The 15750-nt window shown below is 46.4% G+C and overlaps 1 protein-coding gene across 16 annotated transcripts in view; it reads left to right on the forward strand.

Annotated features, from left to right (window-relative positions):
* The window catches only part of LOC135907219 (phospholipid-transporting ATPase ABCA3-like), a 456174-nt gene that overhangs the window by 367077 nt on the left and 73347 nt on the right, over positions 1 to 15750 (forward strand). For 14 of the 16 annotated variants that reach the window (XM_070525189.1, XM_070525199.1, XM_070525188.1 and 11 more), the window contains 2 exons: positions 7113 to 7292; positions 9302 to 9385. The exons of 1 other annotated variant lie outside the window; for it this stretch is intronic. In XM_070525189.1, coding sequence (XP_070381290.1) covers positions 7113 to 7292; positions 9302 to 9385 — 264 coding nt within the window. The remainder of the gene's footprint in view (positions 1 to 7112; positions 7293 to 9301; positions 9386 to 15750) is intronic. One more of the 16 variants, XM_070525190.1, reaches the window with a different exon arrangement.

A 15750-nucleotide genomic window follows, 5' to 3' on the forward strand; every position in this document is an offset into this window, starting at 1 on the left:
ATATTTTATGTATGGCATTGTTCGGGATGCTTCAGACTTTTTCTATGCCATGTTTGTAAAAGCGAACGAATTTTATGCGTAAAGTCGCCCAGTCGAAGTTTCACCTGTATACTCAGTTTCCTCTGTCAGGTCTTAACACCAAAACAACACATGCTTGTAATTCACTTTTTTCGTGATGCCACAAGGCGGAGCTTCGTTCAGGAACTACAGCTGCTCACTTGCTGCCACAACAACGATAGAACGCACAAAAAGCCTGGAACGAGCATTTATATAGAGCGAAATTTAATTTCCTCATTTCACAAGGTGTCTTGCATCTACTTTATCAGATTGGGCGTTGTGCGGAGGGCAGCTTCTATCACTTCGGGGACTTGTAAAGATCACTCGCAACTGAATTTAAAGCTAACTGAATTTTAAAAAACTATCACAAACTGAGACTGCGCGAGGTTGAGCAGCAGAAGCGAAAACAAATCGCCCGCCGAACTGCGCAGCTGGCGTAACACGTACTAGCGAACGACCAAAATTCGTGCTCCCGAAATCGAAACCAGAAATGTCGCCCAGTTGTTCACATCAGCCGCTTGGTGCCCTACAGTCAATTCAACTGCTGCACTCTATGGAAGTGCCCCTTGTTGTTGAATTTGACTCTCAATGCTATATCTTCAAGCTAGCAAATTCTAGAGCCTGAATCAAGACACTTTGAAGATGTAGATTAAATTTCCAAAGAACGCATGTCGCTCGCTTTCGGCTTGTTCAGGCTTGAATTTTCCCTGATGGTACTTGGGACTTCAGAGTTCCTTAAAAGAAACAAAGGATTATTTCCAGTTTTGTGCAGGAGGAAACACTTGGGGCAAACAACAGCGTTCAAGCCTAGGCTAAACTATCATTGCCTTGATCACCGCCAGAATACTCATCCGGTCAATCTTTCGAGCAAGCTGATCTCTGCAGCATACATAAAGGATCAAACCCCTATACGAGAAAAGCAGGCCATTATGCGCAACGTCCAGGATCTTGAAAAGAGTTTGCAAGAAACAGAAAAACGATGGCTCACAGTCGAGAAAAAAATTGTGCTTCAATCCACGCTGTCAACGTGTCAACCACGTGATCCGATCGATGAGTGTGACCTAGCATTGAACTGGGTCATGCCTAGGCTAAGCGTGACAAAGTTCTGCACTTTGACCTTGCGGCTCCCGTTGACACTCGTCTCGTTCACGCTGCTCTACAGGAGTCCTAACTATAAATGACCTTTCCACAGCGCTATCATGACACGGATGATATCAGTTGCTAGACGGTTCCTCTTTTACGTATGAAAGTGTAGTAATGTAATCCCCTGTGTCGTAAGCTACACTCTCGGGGCAGTTGAAGGTGTGGTACCTCGTGGAGTCTGATCCGATTGTGACCGTACGCTCACTCAGGAACGAGCGCACGTAGTTGTAAATTCATGTTCCGCAGTTTACCACTTACAGACCCCCCAGAATAGTGTCGTGAGAGATGGTATCGAAGGCCTTTTTTTATATCCAATCCCAATACAAATTTATCCTCCGAACCTCTGTTGGGGCGCAGGCCTTCGTAGTTTAGTGCTAGAAAAATGCCCTGCGCCGACACGCGCGCCCCAAAACAGAACATGTTGGAGAGGAGCATGTTGTTTAGTTCTATGCTGTTCGAGAACCGTACCTGCACAACGTTGTCAAAGGGTTTCCTTGCGCACGATATTTGGAAGGTGGGACAAAAGTTTCTGATGTTACGGAGCCTGCCCAGTTTCGGAATGAGAATAATTTTTGCTTTCTTCCATTCTTTTGGAAGGACGCCGTCCTCTGTCCAGACCATGTCGTTAAAGAATTTCGTCAAGCTCTTAAGCGTGCCGTCACTTAGATTGCAAATCATTGCGTTCGTCACCTCATCTACCCCAGGGGTCGTGTTTTTCTTTAAGGAATGTGCTGCTGCATGAAGCTCGTCAAAAATTTTGGGAGCATCCAGTTCCGGTTGGTCCTGACCTTCTAAACGGGTTTTGTGTATAGCCCCGAGGGAAGAGTTCCTATGAATCTCTGTTTAATGTTGTCTATCACGTCGGCTTCACGACTTTCAAATTCGTTTTCCAACACCTTGACTGTGCGATTCGTGAGTATTTTTGTTCCTCCCTAGTCGATTATACTTAGAAGAATGTGCCATGTTTGCATTGTAGTCAACGTGCCCCAAAGCGAGCCGCTGAACTGACGCCACTTGCTGGGCGTATTCGTTAACACTCTGACCTAGCTGAGCTATCCGCATACTGAGTTTGCGATAAAGCTTCTCTTTTTTTAATTTTTTGGGAGGTCTCTTCGGGCTTCCCAGAGACTAGCTGCAAGAGGTGACAGTTCATGACTGGAGCCTCCATTGCCGTTTCGATTGTTTTCGTGACCTCAGCGTGAATCACTCTGATCCGCTCGGGCCATTCCCCCATGTCTGTTCTGCTGCCGACAGTTTTCTGTTCTTCACTAAATTTGATCCATTCGAATAGCCTTGCCTTCCCCAGAAATCTTCGCATCCTGGCTGCATAAATCGATAGGCTTAAAATATAGTGATCTCTGTTTAGGTTTTTACCTTAGTTCGTCCATCGCGTCTCACATTCCTTGCTTGTGAACGTGACGTCGGAGGAAGTGTCCTTGAGGACGCTGTTCCCGATTCGCGTTGGGAGATTCCTTTGAGTTTGCTGGAAAATTTCATAGCGCTCTACGACGTCTCCTAATAAGATGTCCTTGGGATTTTCTCAACTGTAGCTACAGTTTGAGCGTTGTCCGTTAAAATCACTTGACAATATTAATTTGACCCTACATTGAACGAGCCGCATCGCGGTGGCCACCACGTTTTCGAAATCCGCTTGTTTTTCTCTTCAGCCAGAGTCACGCAGACAATGCCAAATCAGTGTTGCTCCTCTCCTGATCACTGCTCGGGTGACGTGCTTCGAGCGCTCGTGCGGTTTCAAACGCTCTGAGCTCTTCGTGGTCATCGTTCTTATTCCGCACATCTCTTACGCATGAGAATCTTAAAGAGTCGCTTTTAATAAACTTTTTTCAAAATTATTTCTGAAGAAGTTATGTCTAGCTTACCTAATCATAGTGAATACATCGTGCTTGCGACCAGTAAAATACTCGGTTTTAGCTTTCTCAGTCATTTTATTTGGCGCTTACAGTGAATTATCTCGCTGGTAATGGATGGATTTGCACGCCATGGTTGCTTAGTGGCTTTGGTGTAGCGCTGCTAAGCACAAGGTGGGAGAATTGAATCCCGGCCATGGCGTCCGCATTTCGATGAGGACGAAATTCAAAATACACCTGCATACTTAGATATTGGTGTATTACTTCCTTGTTTCAGTAACCGAGCAGTTCAAGATAACTGGGATTTGTTCATAAACAAGTTAATGACACTGGGTAGTCAACATGTTCCGCTAATTAAAATAACAAATCATAATCGCAACCCGTGGCTCACTAAGTCACTTAACAAACTGAGCAATAAAATGAAGCGATTGTACGCGGCCGAAAAACGTGCGTGCATTCCAATATGTTGGAAAAAATACAGCGACTTCTTGAAAAGCTAGTGCTCTAGAGTATGCGCTGCCCGAGATGAGTATGCTTAGCACGATTTTCCATCCCTGCTCACAACTAACGGACAAAAAAATTTGGGGAATCCATGTGTCCAAAGCGACGGGACAGCAACGCCATCCTTCATGATAACGACCACATTCCTATCGCGGACCATGACTGTTCAAACACGTTAAATCCATTCTTTTTATCAGTATACACCATAGAAAACGATTCAAACGTGCCTGACGTAGCTGATCATGACTACCCTTTCTTTTTTTGCAGTCCATCGACATTACTGTCGACGGCATCGCATCTATTATAAATAATCTGAAAGTGTCCACATCAGCAGGCCTTGACGACATAAACTCAAAGATACTAAAAAACACGATATCAGTTTCGAGTAAGATATAATCTCATATATTCCGGCAATCGCTATCGACAGGAATGCTTCCCCAAGACTGGAAAATTGCAAAGCTCATTCCCACCTTTAAGTGTGGCAGTATAAATTCACCACTAAACCCATTTCACTTCCATCTGCTGTAAGATGCGAGAGCAGATAATCACCTCCCACGTTTACAATCATTTAGAGAATAATAACTTTTTCTTCGCGAACCAACAACAGGAAGGGCTTGTCGTGCGACACGCAACTATTTGAGTTCACGACTGAATTACATTTTAATCTGCACAAAAACCTGCAAGCTGACTGCATGTTTTTAGATTTTTCAAAAGCCTTTGATCGCCTAGCTCACTGCCGACTAATTTCGAAAATGTGTTCTTTGTCCTTAGATTCTAACGCTATCTTGGATTCGGAACTTTCTTACCAATCGACCGCAGTTCACCGTGGTTACCAACTTTTCCTCCCTACTCTCTTACGTTTCCTCTCGTGTGCCACAGAGCAGTGTCCTCGGTCCACTACTTTTCCTGATAACCCTACTTACCGAATAACATATCTTCTCATGTGCGAATTTTTGCTGTCGATTGTATAATTTACCGAGAAATTGCTTGTACTGCTTACCACGTACAAATTCAAAATGACCTTGACGTTATTAGCAGTTCGTGTAGCACCTCGCTAATGTCGCTTCATCCAGATAACTGTAAAGTAATATCTTTCATTCGCAAACATTTCCGTTCCAACTTTTCATGTTGTATTAATAACAATCCTGTGTCTGTAGTTACTTCTTTTAAATACCTAGGCGTAACCCTGAAATCAAACCTTTCCTAGACTACACATATCAACATCTGCGGAAGTGCCTCCCGATCCTTGGGAGATTTACACCGGAACCTCCGTAATACGCCGACAAATGTCCGCAAGTTAGCCTATTTTACATTTTTTCGCCCTAAAATTTAATTTGCTTCTTCAATGTGGTCCCCTCATTACATTTATTTAACCGCTATGCTAGAATCAGTTAAGAATAGAGTCGCTCGTTTCATCTCACAAAATTACAACTGCAACGAAAGTGTAACGCAAATTAACAACAATTTATCGATTGCTTCTTTGAACACTCGTCGTGACGTGTGCACTTTTATTGCTGTTTCACAAGTACGTTCGCGGACCAAGGCCATCACCAATGCCTTTGCAAGTCTCCATTCATTTCTCGAAGGCTGCATAATCATCTTTCTTTCACTCGCATCTATGGTAAAACAGGCGCTTTTAACTCATCTGCACTTCCATTTGTCATCCGCTTGGGCAACATTCCCGATATCCTGGTGACTGAAGCAAACAAAGAAAAATTCCTGTCACAAGATAAACATTCATTTCTTACTTTAAAAAAACTTCTTGTCTGTGTTGCTTCTTGTGTGCCTTCTTTTTCTTTTTTTTCTGAGAATTTTAGAATTTGTGTACACTTGACTCTTCGTTATATTATTAATAACAAAGTGCTTTGTGTTCTGTATAATTGTATACTCTTGGTAGAACTGCTTGCTTTCATAGAACTGCCTGCTCTCAAGTCCTTTGTTTGAACCATATTGTGCTGTACCGCACTAATAATGAGTTTTGATTGTTAGCATGCTGTTAACTGTCTGTTAGTTGCTGTCGCTTTCTTCTTTTCATTAATATGTGTATGTATGTCAGTGTGAACAAATGCCTTTGTACCTAATTAGGTGCTCTGAGTTTCTGCCTCAGTAACCCGCTGTAAAACCTAAGCAGCAGAACCTGCATCGTAAGGTCCACTCGTCACAGGCGCCCAATAGAATTTCGTGGAAGGATGATACCCGCCTTCGAGAGTTGATTGCTCAATGCCTCTTGTCCCGGATTGACGCATTGCGATCCTATACCTTGTGTCCTAGCTATCATTACCTAATCTGCTCAATGAAACGAAGCATTAAAAAGGCGCCAAATACAGCTATAAAATCTGCATTGTAAGGTTGTCAGGTGTGTGACGGCCGAACACAGTGTGTCATGGTATCATATCTTGGGCATAGCTTTTTTTGCATGTTTTTCTTTACCAAACAGATACCTTATATAACACCTTTTACACAAGGAGAAGAAGATACGAGCTGCTACGCAACCGTTCTTTAATCTGTCTACTATACCACTGCTGTAATATTTTAAACATCCTAAAATAAACGTGTTATGCTTGAAAGCATATTTAGCGCCAGCAAACAAGGACGTAAGGGAGACGACAACACATGTTTAGCTGGCGCTAAATATGCTTTCAATTTACCAACACGCCCAACAAATGGCAGTGTTAAGCTTGCAAAAACTGCGATCACGGCTAAATGATTAGAGCATTGTACTGCTAGGCTGAAGACAGCGGTTCGACTGCACTATCAGTCATGCATATTTGTACCATTTTCGGCAGACTTCACCATCTAACATAAAACTCGAGATGCCTCGAGCGCACGTGAGTGCGTCACACAGTACACCTAAGTGCCAACGGGGTACCAGGCATTGAAATGTGACTGATAAATCAAAGCATGTAAGGCGCCCATGTTTCATGCGCATTCAGATTTTACAATTACCATAGTCGAGCTATGCTGCCGCACGGTTACAAAGTTAGCAGTTTTAGGTCGTCACCTAGTTTTTCTAAACGCTACGTTTCTTTGGCGAACCCTCCTTCACTTTTCTGACTGTGACTGCTGGTTGCTGCTTTATCGCCGTACTGCTCACATTTAAAAAAATGTGAACTACATGCCTGATGGCATCATCCAACCTCGCCCGCACAGCGTCGAAGCCCGATTCTCTAACCATTAGGTCACAAACGCACGTATAGTAATACTGTGCCAACCCCAACTAGCCATTTCACACTATCATCCGTTATATCACCTTGCATAACACGGCTGTGCGACTACTCATGCGTTGCCACTTGAGCAGGCGGGAATGGGCTTTGTCTGGAAAACTTGTTACAGAGATTTTGTGGCTTAGACGAGGATCTTTGGCGTCACCTTGTACTCGCATTGTAATACCAAAGGAACTAATGCAGATTTTAGCACTTCGTGTATTTGTATAAACCTTCGCTATATGTGGATTTCAAAAATGTGCGTTGGCTCTGCGATTTTTCTGTGTTTCATTTCCGGTAGCGATATTCACCATTCTGTGGCATTTCTTCGGGATTTCAGGTCCTGTGATCAGCCTAATGCTCAAGCCTGTTATGTATCACATTATGTCAGCTGTCCCGCACTATGTGGCACTTATCATGCCTCCTTACGCCGTGCATTCCATGTTCTTCAAGATATGGCACAACGCAGAGGAGATCAAGCAGTGCAAGCTGTTGGAGAAAGATCGTGCCACTGAACTGGGTGCGGTATTTTTATTTCTTTTTACGCAGGCGAATGGCTGATTCCAGCTTCACAGTAACGTGCAGTGTTCGTTATCCCGTCGGGGTCTCTAAGGCATCCTGCGTAACCACAGCCTGGCACACGTCAGCCGTGATACAACGCTAGATAGAACGATGCATTCGTAGTTTCCTTAGAGGACGCGTGTATCTTCTACATAGTTGGCCGGTTTTCATTTACCGAGCAGGTTATTCAGTACAAGGGTCCTCCTCCTTGAGACTCGGCACATTCGAACCACGAACATTTCCTGCCATAACTAGAGTTCCTGCAACTAAAGTCGATCCTTCCCCTCTAACTTAACAATCATGCAGCGCCTATCATTAAAAAGTAGGATGTCGACCAACAACAGAAAAAAGTACATTTCCATTCCCGTCAAATTTAGGGAAAATGTGGGGGTTGGTGGGTGATTATCCAACCAACGTTCTGGTAAAGTAAATGCATGGATGAATTTACTGCCTGGGCTAAAATTCCTAAAAAGTGAAGGATAGCGTTACATGGTGCGAATGTTTCAAGCGGACCAGGCATAAGCTATATACAAGTAACATTTTAAATCATGTGGTTTAATTATAGTAAACTGATATTCTTACAGTACACCTTCGCTGGAAATCGGGTTGTAATTCTGCATGGTCGCACAAGTCTACTGAATTTTGTTTCCACGCTGGGTCGTACTTGTAACCACTTACGATGATTAAGACCGATAACAACACTTTTCCCCAACGCGTTGGTTTCACAAGCTGAAACATGATTCTAACGCCAACCATAGCAAGACAAAAGTTCATGCCAAAGTCACTACCCTTGGTACGGTCAACTACGTCGGAAAACTAGGCTCCCCTGACTACCAACGCCTGCCCACACGCGATGACTACTTTCTATTTATTGCAACTACAATTGTAGAGGCACTTGAGGTGCACCCGCGTCTCCAGCGCCGGCGCCATCGTAATGTCCTGGTCAGCGGTGCATGTGCGGCTTGAGCGGGGAGGCAGAGAGATAATAATTTTCTGATAATGCAGCCCCAAGTCAGGAGCTTTGGCATGAGATTCTCATTGCCTACTAGGGTAAGGCATTCTGTAAGTGTCCACCTGGTGCACTGTCCTTTTCGGCCGCTCATGATTGCCTGGAGCTGACCGTGGTCTACCCAATGAAAAACATTGCCTTAGGGCGTCTGCCACGCTCTCCCTCCAACCCAGACTCAGCCAATCAGCACTCGAATGGCAGCTGAAATCAGCAGTCCACTAGGTGGACACTTCCAGATTATAACAACATGCATGACCAGCCGAGCACGTCTTGGATGTTAGTAGCAAGGGCATGGAGGAAAAGAGACGTTTGGGTTCAGAAATTGAGCCAGCCATTTGAGAACGTAGGATGCAGGGCAAGGGGGTGGGGAGGTCGTGCGGTGACTCCGTCGTGTACAAGTATGGGACTCGAGTTTCGGGACACTTCCATAGTCGGTGTGTGAATGATAGGGAGTGCCGTGTGTTAGGGCGGCTTGGAGGATGCCTTGTCACGCTTGAGTGTGAGTGGGGTGATACGGGAGTAGGACTGTGCACGCCTGTTCAGGGGCGCCTCCCAGCGGGTGATGTTCATGGGGGGGGGGGGGGAGGGGGGGTGCTGCTACAGGTTGTGCTCGCCTAGTTTCCGTGATTTCCTTTAGCGCGCGATGTACTGTCGAGGCTAACGTGTTCAGGGACGCCATGGGCGCGCGCTGAGTGCGTCTTGCGGTAAGACTGAGGACAGCGTAATGCCCTCAGCTGCACTCAAGCGTTTCTAGCTAGAATCCCTAGTTTCCAACTCTAGCTGCGTACGTATACGACACCGTGGTGCACACTATCTGGTGCACATATGGTCTTAGCAGAACTCACGGTTTACATGAAGCTGCAAACGTTGACGATTTTCCTTGCGTCTCGTTTCCTGCTCCATAAAAGTGCGGCGCTTCTCATCTTGCAACCACTGGGAGATTCCCAATACAATTGCAGGGCGCTGTTTCGGCTGTGCAGCGGCTGTGGAATCCCGCGTGTCGCTCCTAGACGTCATCCCAGCGTATGACAACATCACGTCAGGTAATCAGTACAACCTCAAACCACGGTGTTGTTTCGGTGTTGATTTCAGTACCTCGGCCTTCGGGCGAAACCACGCAATTTGGAAACAGCCCAGTGGCCGCTTCCAGGCGTCTCAGAACGCGGGCGTGATGAGATCCGCCAATGGCGTCGCAGGCGTCGTACTTCAATGATCCACAAGACGAGACCGGAAGGAAACCCTCGGTGTTAGTCGGGGCCTGTGTAATATTATCTAACCTTTTAATTTGGCGTTTACTGCTCCTACAGGAGCATGCACAGAGCAACTCAGTAGGAATACAAGTTGCTTATAGTGTGTGCGTACAACACCCGTGCGGGTAGCGGAAGTCGGCACGCTGGCCTGGCTGCTCCACCGAGGCAATTTAGCATAGCGTTGACGGCGTATCCACTTCGACGCGACAAAACACAAGAGGCACTGACGCATTTTACGGCGAAGCTGTTAAGAGCTAGTTTCCCTATGATCTTGTCCGTGTGTAGACACAAAGCTCCGCACACGTGGGCCGATCCCGAAGATAAATTATGCTGGGCGGAACCGCGGCGGAGGCGAAGAAGGCGTTAAGCACCCGCCATACCTGGTCTCTTCCCGAAGATGGCGCAATACAGGGTAGACCGGCGGCGGAGGTGAAGCAGGCATTTATCACCCCCCATATGTGTGCTGATACCGAAGATAGTGCAATGCCGGGCCGACCAGCAACAGAGGTGCTGTTCTCCAATAAGGACCCCGCACACAGAGCTTCGCTGGTTAACCTTCTTTACAAAGTGAAAGGGTACTGAGTTTCTGAGCCGGATGGGGCCGAAGGCTCCACCAGCTTGATGCCAGTTCCTGTTTCAACGCTTCTTGTCCCACAGTTTCACAATTACCCGGCTGGAGTGCTAGTGCAGGTATTTTCGAATTCTGCCGTATTGTCAAGCTCAGTAATGGGGCCACTTTTAAGCTATCAGAAAGGCCATCGCGGACCTCTGGGTCTTCTCTTGGTCAATGAAAGCTGACAAGATTGTGAATTCAAAAATATTGCGGAATTTTTGAATGTCCAGAACACGGTGGAAGAATATGACAGTTGTACAAACAGCGCGGCTGTCGGTAGACGGTGCGAGTAGTAGCAGTCCAGCGGGAGCGCCCGTTTCTCTTTCTTTACTTCTCATTGATTTATTGGTAAATTGAGAGCACATGGTCGTTTTGCGCAAGCTTTCCCAGCAATGTATCGAACGTTTTAGTGCACAATGTGGAAAAATAATTCGTCCCGCTTCGTAACACGGGATACAAGTCGTGCAAAGAAAAGTTACCTTTTTTTCCCAGAAATATGATGACCGTCTATGGAGTGCGTGCAGTTGTGCAGAAAGATTTATTCCATTAGGCGACAGTATATGTCTTAAAAAAATACCTTGAGCACCGAATCCTGTGCAGTGAATAGACTGTGCAGTAGAATATAGGATACTCTTACAATGCATTTAGGCATTATGTTGTATTTCACTGCAACAGTACCAGTACATGTTATTCTTGTACATGTTCTACTGCTCTCTCCGGTGTCTTCGCACGCTGGGTCCCCATCTGCTAGCACTCATATTATCTCTCTTCAATCAGCGTCTCTTCTCTCGTAGGTGACATTGAAACAATCGCGCGATTTAGTGTTTTTGCGTCGTCGCATCCAATCACATTAGTTCAATTTGAACGCTATTCCTACTATTTCTGCTATCCATAGTAGGCTCTTTGGCATGGATAACGAAAATGCCTGAATGAGCTAATTTTATTGCTACGTGCGCACAACTTCACAACGGTCGGCTTACCCTTCCAGAAAATGCGTGAGTAACCATGCATGATTTATATAAGTTGGACGCGAAGGTTGCTAGCAAAAATAAAAATTCACATTTTCGTTGATGACGGGCGCTTAACTGTTAATAACTAAAGACAAGAATCCAAGCAGTGCCTCGTGCAACAGCGAAGGTAGGTTCCCCGAAATTCTGGTGTTCAAGTTCACGCAACAATAGAGCCTATAGACTACATGCATAAGAATGAAAGTCTAAAATGCTGACCAGGTTTTGTTGAAGTATTTATTCTGCGGCAGCCACTATTAATCACAAAACAGTGAAAATGCAATACATATGGCTGTTCCAATCCTTCAAAACAAGTATGCCTTCGCAAGAACAACTGCGCAAAGCGCTCTTTCGTTCATCCAGCAGAGCACAAAATCACGCTGGAGAAAGCGCCCTTTGGGCTTCTCCTTGTTACGCTGATATGTGTACGAATCTCTCTTTCTGCAGTTTTCTCGCACTATCATTTCTCTAAAGGTCTAGCATAGGCGTTAAGGTGTTGCGAATTTGCGTCTCTAACTTCATTTCACAGTTGCCATTCGTAGATCAGGGATAACTTAACGTACTACCATCCTCCGAGAGAAGATGCCAGCTAGATACCTATGTATTTTACGCCCATTTAAAGACGTCTAGATTCATGTCAAAGTTTTTTCACCATAAACAGTGCCTGCCCAGCAATAAAATATGCAGAAAATTAAGGTTGGGAACACCTTATATTACTTATTCCAGTTCGGCGTGCTTTCCTTATGCACAAAGGCTAAGACGGCAAAAACCTCATGGATGGCCCCTTACTTGTTTTATCTACAACAATTATGGGGTTTTACTTGCCAAAACCACTTTCTGATTATGAGGCACACCTTAGTGGAGGACTCCGGAAATTTCGACCACCTGAGGTTCTTTAACGTGCACCTAAATCTCAGTACACGGGTGTTTTCGCATTTCGCCCCCGTCGAAATGTGGCCGCCGTGGTTGGGATTCGATCCCGCGACCTCGTGCTCAGCAGCCTACCACCATAGCCACTGAGCAACCACGGCGGGTAATTCTTTTATCTGGGGCATAAAAGGTGGAAAGAAAATATCAGAGGCCCGGACGTCACGTTTTTGAAGCCGGAAATACAGCCATGTAGGTGTGCCATCTCAGGTTGCACCTTCAACGAACTCACCGGAGCAGATAGGCCCGAACTTTGAACTTGCATTCTTATGCATGTGGCTTAGAGCAGCAGCGGGAGCTTCAGGAGCGCGGTTTCTATGGCAACGTCCATGTTTGTGGTACCAGTACCAGTGCTCTTTTGCGAAAAAGACGCTTTCTCCAACACGTCTGTGCTGATCTGGGCCTCCCCTTCGCTCTACTTCCTTCATAATCTAGGGCAATTACGGGGCACTAAAGCTCTTAAACGAAACAAAGCGCCATCTGCGCTCTCCTCGTCCTGCGCCGGCGTTGGCAGCCTCACGCGTAGCTGAAGTAGCAGACGCTTTCCGAAGGCCTTCTCGGCGTTGTCCCCACGTCTCTATTCAACGCTAAGTAAGTGGCGAGAACACAAAAGGAGAAACTAAATCACCAGTGGGCACGATATGTCGGCGTCGCAGATCACTTTCAAGATCGGTCCGTGCGGCGGTGCGGCCGCCCAAGTACGTTTTGCACCGCAGGGGCGTCTGCGTAAGCAGGCGTTTGGTGTGTTGCGACACCACGTACCCGAGCACTCGAGGGTTGGACCCTCTCGCGTTTAACCGTGCGTAGCTAAGCCATGCCCGGGGAAAAGGGGATCCTGGGGGTTGAGCCGATGGCGGGTGTTTGGACCTTTACGGCCCCTCGGTGGAGGCAACACACCCCTTTGGCCTCGGCTTCACGTAGACGGCACCCCCGGACTTACCCACCTGGGGGAAATTGGTAGTTGCCTTTTGCAGTCTCTCTCTCCCTCCAACCTTCGTCTTTTTCTCACTTTCCATCTTTCCTGTCTTCTCCTAGCTTCCCTTACGTCCAAGTTTCCAGGCAGCAAGGGTTAACCTTGTGTGAATAGCCAACCTAGGTTATTTCGTATTTGGTTATAGTGATGACATACAGCTGGCGTTTACAGGACCTGTTCATACAGTCCCTGTAGCGTCCCCTCGTAGGGCTCCATGGTGCGTGACTGGCGTTATTGCCGAAAACTACATTTTTCTATGGGAAGTTCCTTTCCTCCAATTCCTGATCACCCTCAAAAAAGGTGGGCGCACCGAAGATGTACTCCAGTTCTTTGGTCGTAAAAGACCGAACATCCCACGGTACCATGTCATCCACTCTGAAAAATCTGATAAACAAGTAGGAAATATCTCCCCTTTTCTAGTTTCCCAGTCCTTAACTGATGCCCTTAATCCAGGCTACAAGGTATCAAGGCTGGCAAGTGGTGATCTCCTGTTAGAACTGCATGATCAGAAACAATACGAAAAGTTGCCCAGTCTAGTGTCATTTGGGCATGTTCCATTGACAGTGACTCCTCACCGCACTCTGAACACCACCCGCGGCGTTGTGTCTAATGACGATTTGCTCCAGCGGACAGAGGCTGAGCTCTTGGATGGCTTCAGTAAGCAGAACGTTGTCAGTGTGAGAAGAATTAAGATCAGAAGGGATGGTAAAGAAATTCAAACGAAGCACCTAATACTCACATTCGGTTCAAGTATTCTGCCCGAGTCTGTAGAGGCCGGGTACATGAAGCTCCGTGTCAGGCCATATGTGCCAAATCCCCTAAGGTGTTTCAAATGCCAGTGTTTCGGCCACAGCTCACAGAGCTGCCGAGGCCGCCAAACATGTGCGAAATATAGTGCCCTTGAACACGCCACTGAAGCATGTAATAACTCTCTCCAATGTGTAAACTGTGACGGGGATCACGCCGCGTACTCCCGGTCATGCCCCTCATGGAAGAAGGAAAAAGAAATTGTAATTATAAAAGTAAAATACAATATATCGTTCAAAGAGGCACGAAGGCGGGTAGCATACCTGCCAAAGAAAAGCTTTGCCGAAGTGGTGCGTAAGGGGGCAGCGTCACAATGGCCTCCGGCGACTGTCCGACCCACAAATAGTGAGTCGGCGGTCACGCCATCTGCCCCCACGGTGGTCGCAGCTAGCGCTGCTCCACCAACCGAGCAGAAGGAACTACCAACCCCGAAGGTGGGCGCAGCCGAGACTGCCCCAACCTCCCCGGCCCCTTCCAGCTCTGGCAACAGCCGGCACAGCCAAATCCCTCAGGGAGCCCCATTGACCTGTGGGCTAGTGGGCACAGGGGTCTTGCCCTCCAAGGCGGGACTCTCTCGGGAAACATCTCGCTCGCAAGAGCACGTGTCGGGCGCCTCACAAGAGGCAATGGACACTACACCTATTCTCAAGGCGCACCAAGCGCCTAAGGAATGGTGAGGCTCCCTCGAACGCTCCAAAAAGGGCAGAAACTCCGTTACAGGGCCCCGAGAGAGCTCTGTAACCTAAGGCATCACCTCCGTCTCCATTCACACAGCACTTACTTACTTTGAATATGGAGACAAAAATTATTCAATAGAACGTTAGAGGTCTTCTTAGGAACCTTGATGACTTGTAAGAGCTTATCCAAAGACAATCCAAAAGTGCTGTGTCTACAGGAAACACAATTCAAACCACAACACACAAACTTTCTCCGACCGTATGTCAAATTCTGCAAAGATCGCGATGATGCTGTCGCATCATCAGGCGGTGTTGCCATTTCTATTCATAAAAGTATTTCCTGTCAGCATTTACAGCTACAAACGCCCCTTGAAGCAGTGGCGGTTCGCGCTGTTCTTCTAAATAAACACGTCACCATTTGCTCGCTTTACGTACCCCCACACTACAATTTAACGAAACATGAATTCCAATCCTTTATAGATCAATTGCCAGAACCTTATGTTGTTCTTGGCAATTTCAATGCGCACAGCTCCCTGTGGGGCGACTCTCGTATAGATGCGCGAGGTTGTCTTGTTGAACAGTTCCTATTTTCTTCTGGTGCGTGCCTTCTGAATAAGAAGAAACACACTTATTACTGTCTTGCAAAGAGTACCTTTTCTTCAATTGATTTGAGCATAGTTTCCCCGTCCATACTGCCTGAACTTGAATGGGAAGTTACGAACAATCCTTACGGAAGCGACCACTTCCCTGTACTATTAAGAACACTTAAAGAAAACAAATATCCACCACAGGCTCCTAATTGGAAGATCGGTACAGCAGACTGGGAGGAATTCCGAAACTTGACTAGTATATCATGGGATAACATGACCTCGTTAGAAATCGATGCTGCTGTGGAGTACTTTACAGCCTTCATTATAGATTTCGCATCTAAATGCATACGTGAAATAAGTGGCTCGGCATGCAAACGGCATGTCCCGTGGTGGAACGATGAATGTAGAATCGCACGCAGGAATCAGAACAAAGCGTGGGGGTCGCTACGCGCTTCGCCCACTGCAGAGAATCTTGTTAACTTTAAGAAAGTTAAGTCTCAAGGCAGGAGAACCCGTCGACAGGCCAGAAGGGAGAGTTGGCAAAAGTTTTTATCCGGTATCCGC

The sequence above is a fragment of the Dermacentor albipictus genome, chromosome 9 (genome assembly GCF_038994185.2).
Source record: "Dermacentor albipictus isolate Rhodes 1998 colony chromosome 9, USDA_Dalb.pri_finalv2, whole genome shotgun sequence".
In the NCBI taxonomy this organism is placed as follows: domain Eukaryota; kingdom Metazoa; phylum Arthropoda; class Arachnida; order Ixodida; family Ixodidae; genus Dermacentor; species Dermacentor albipictus.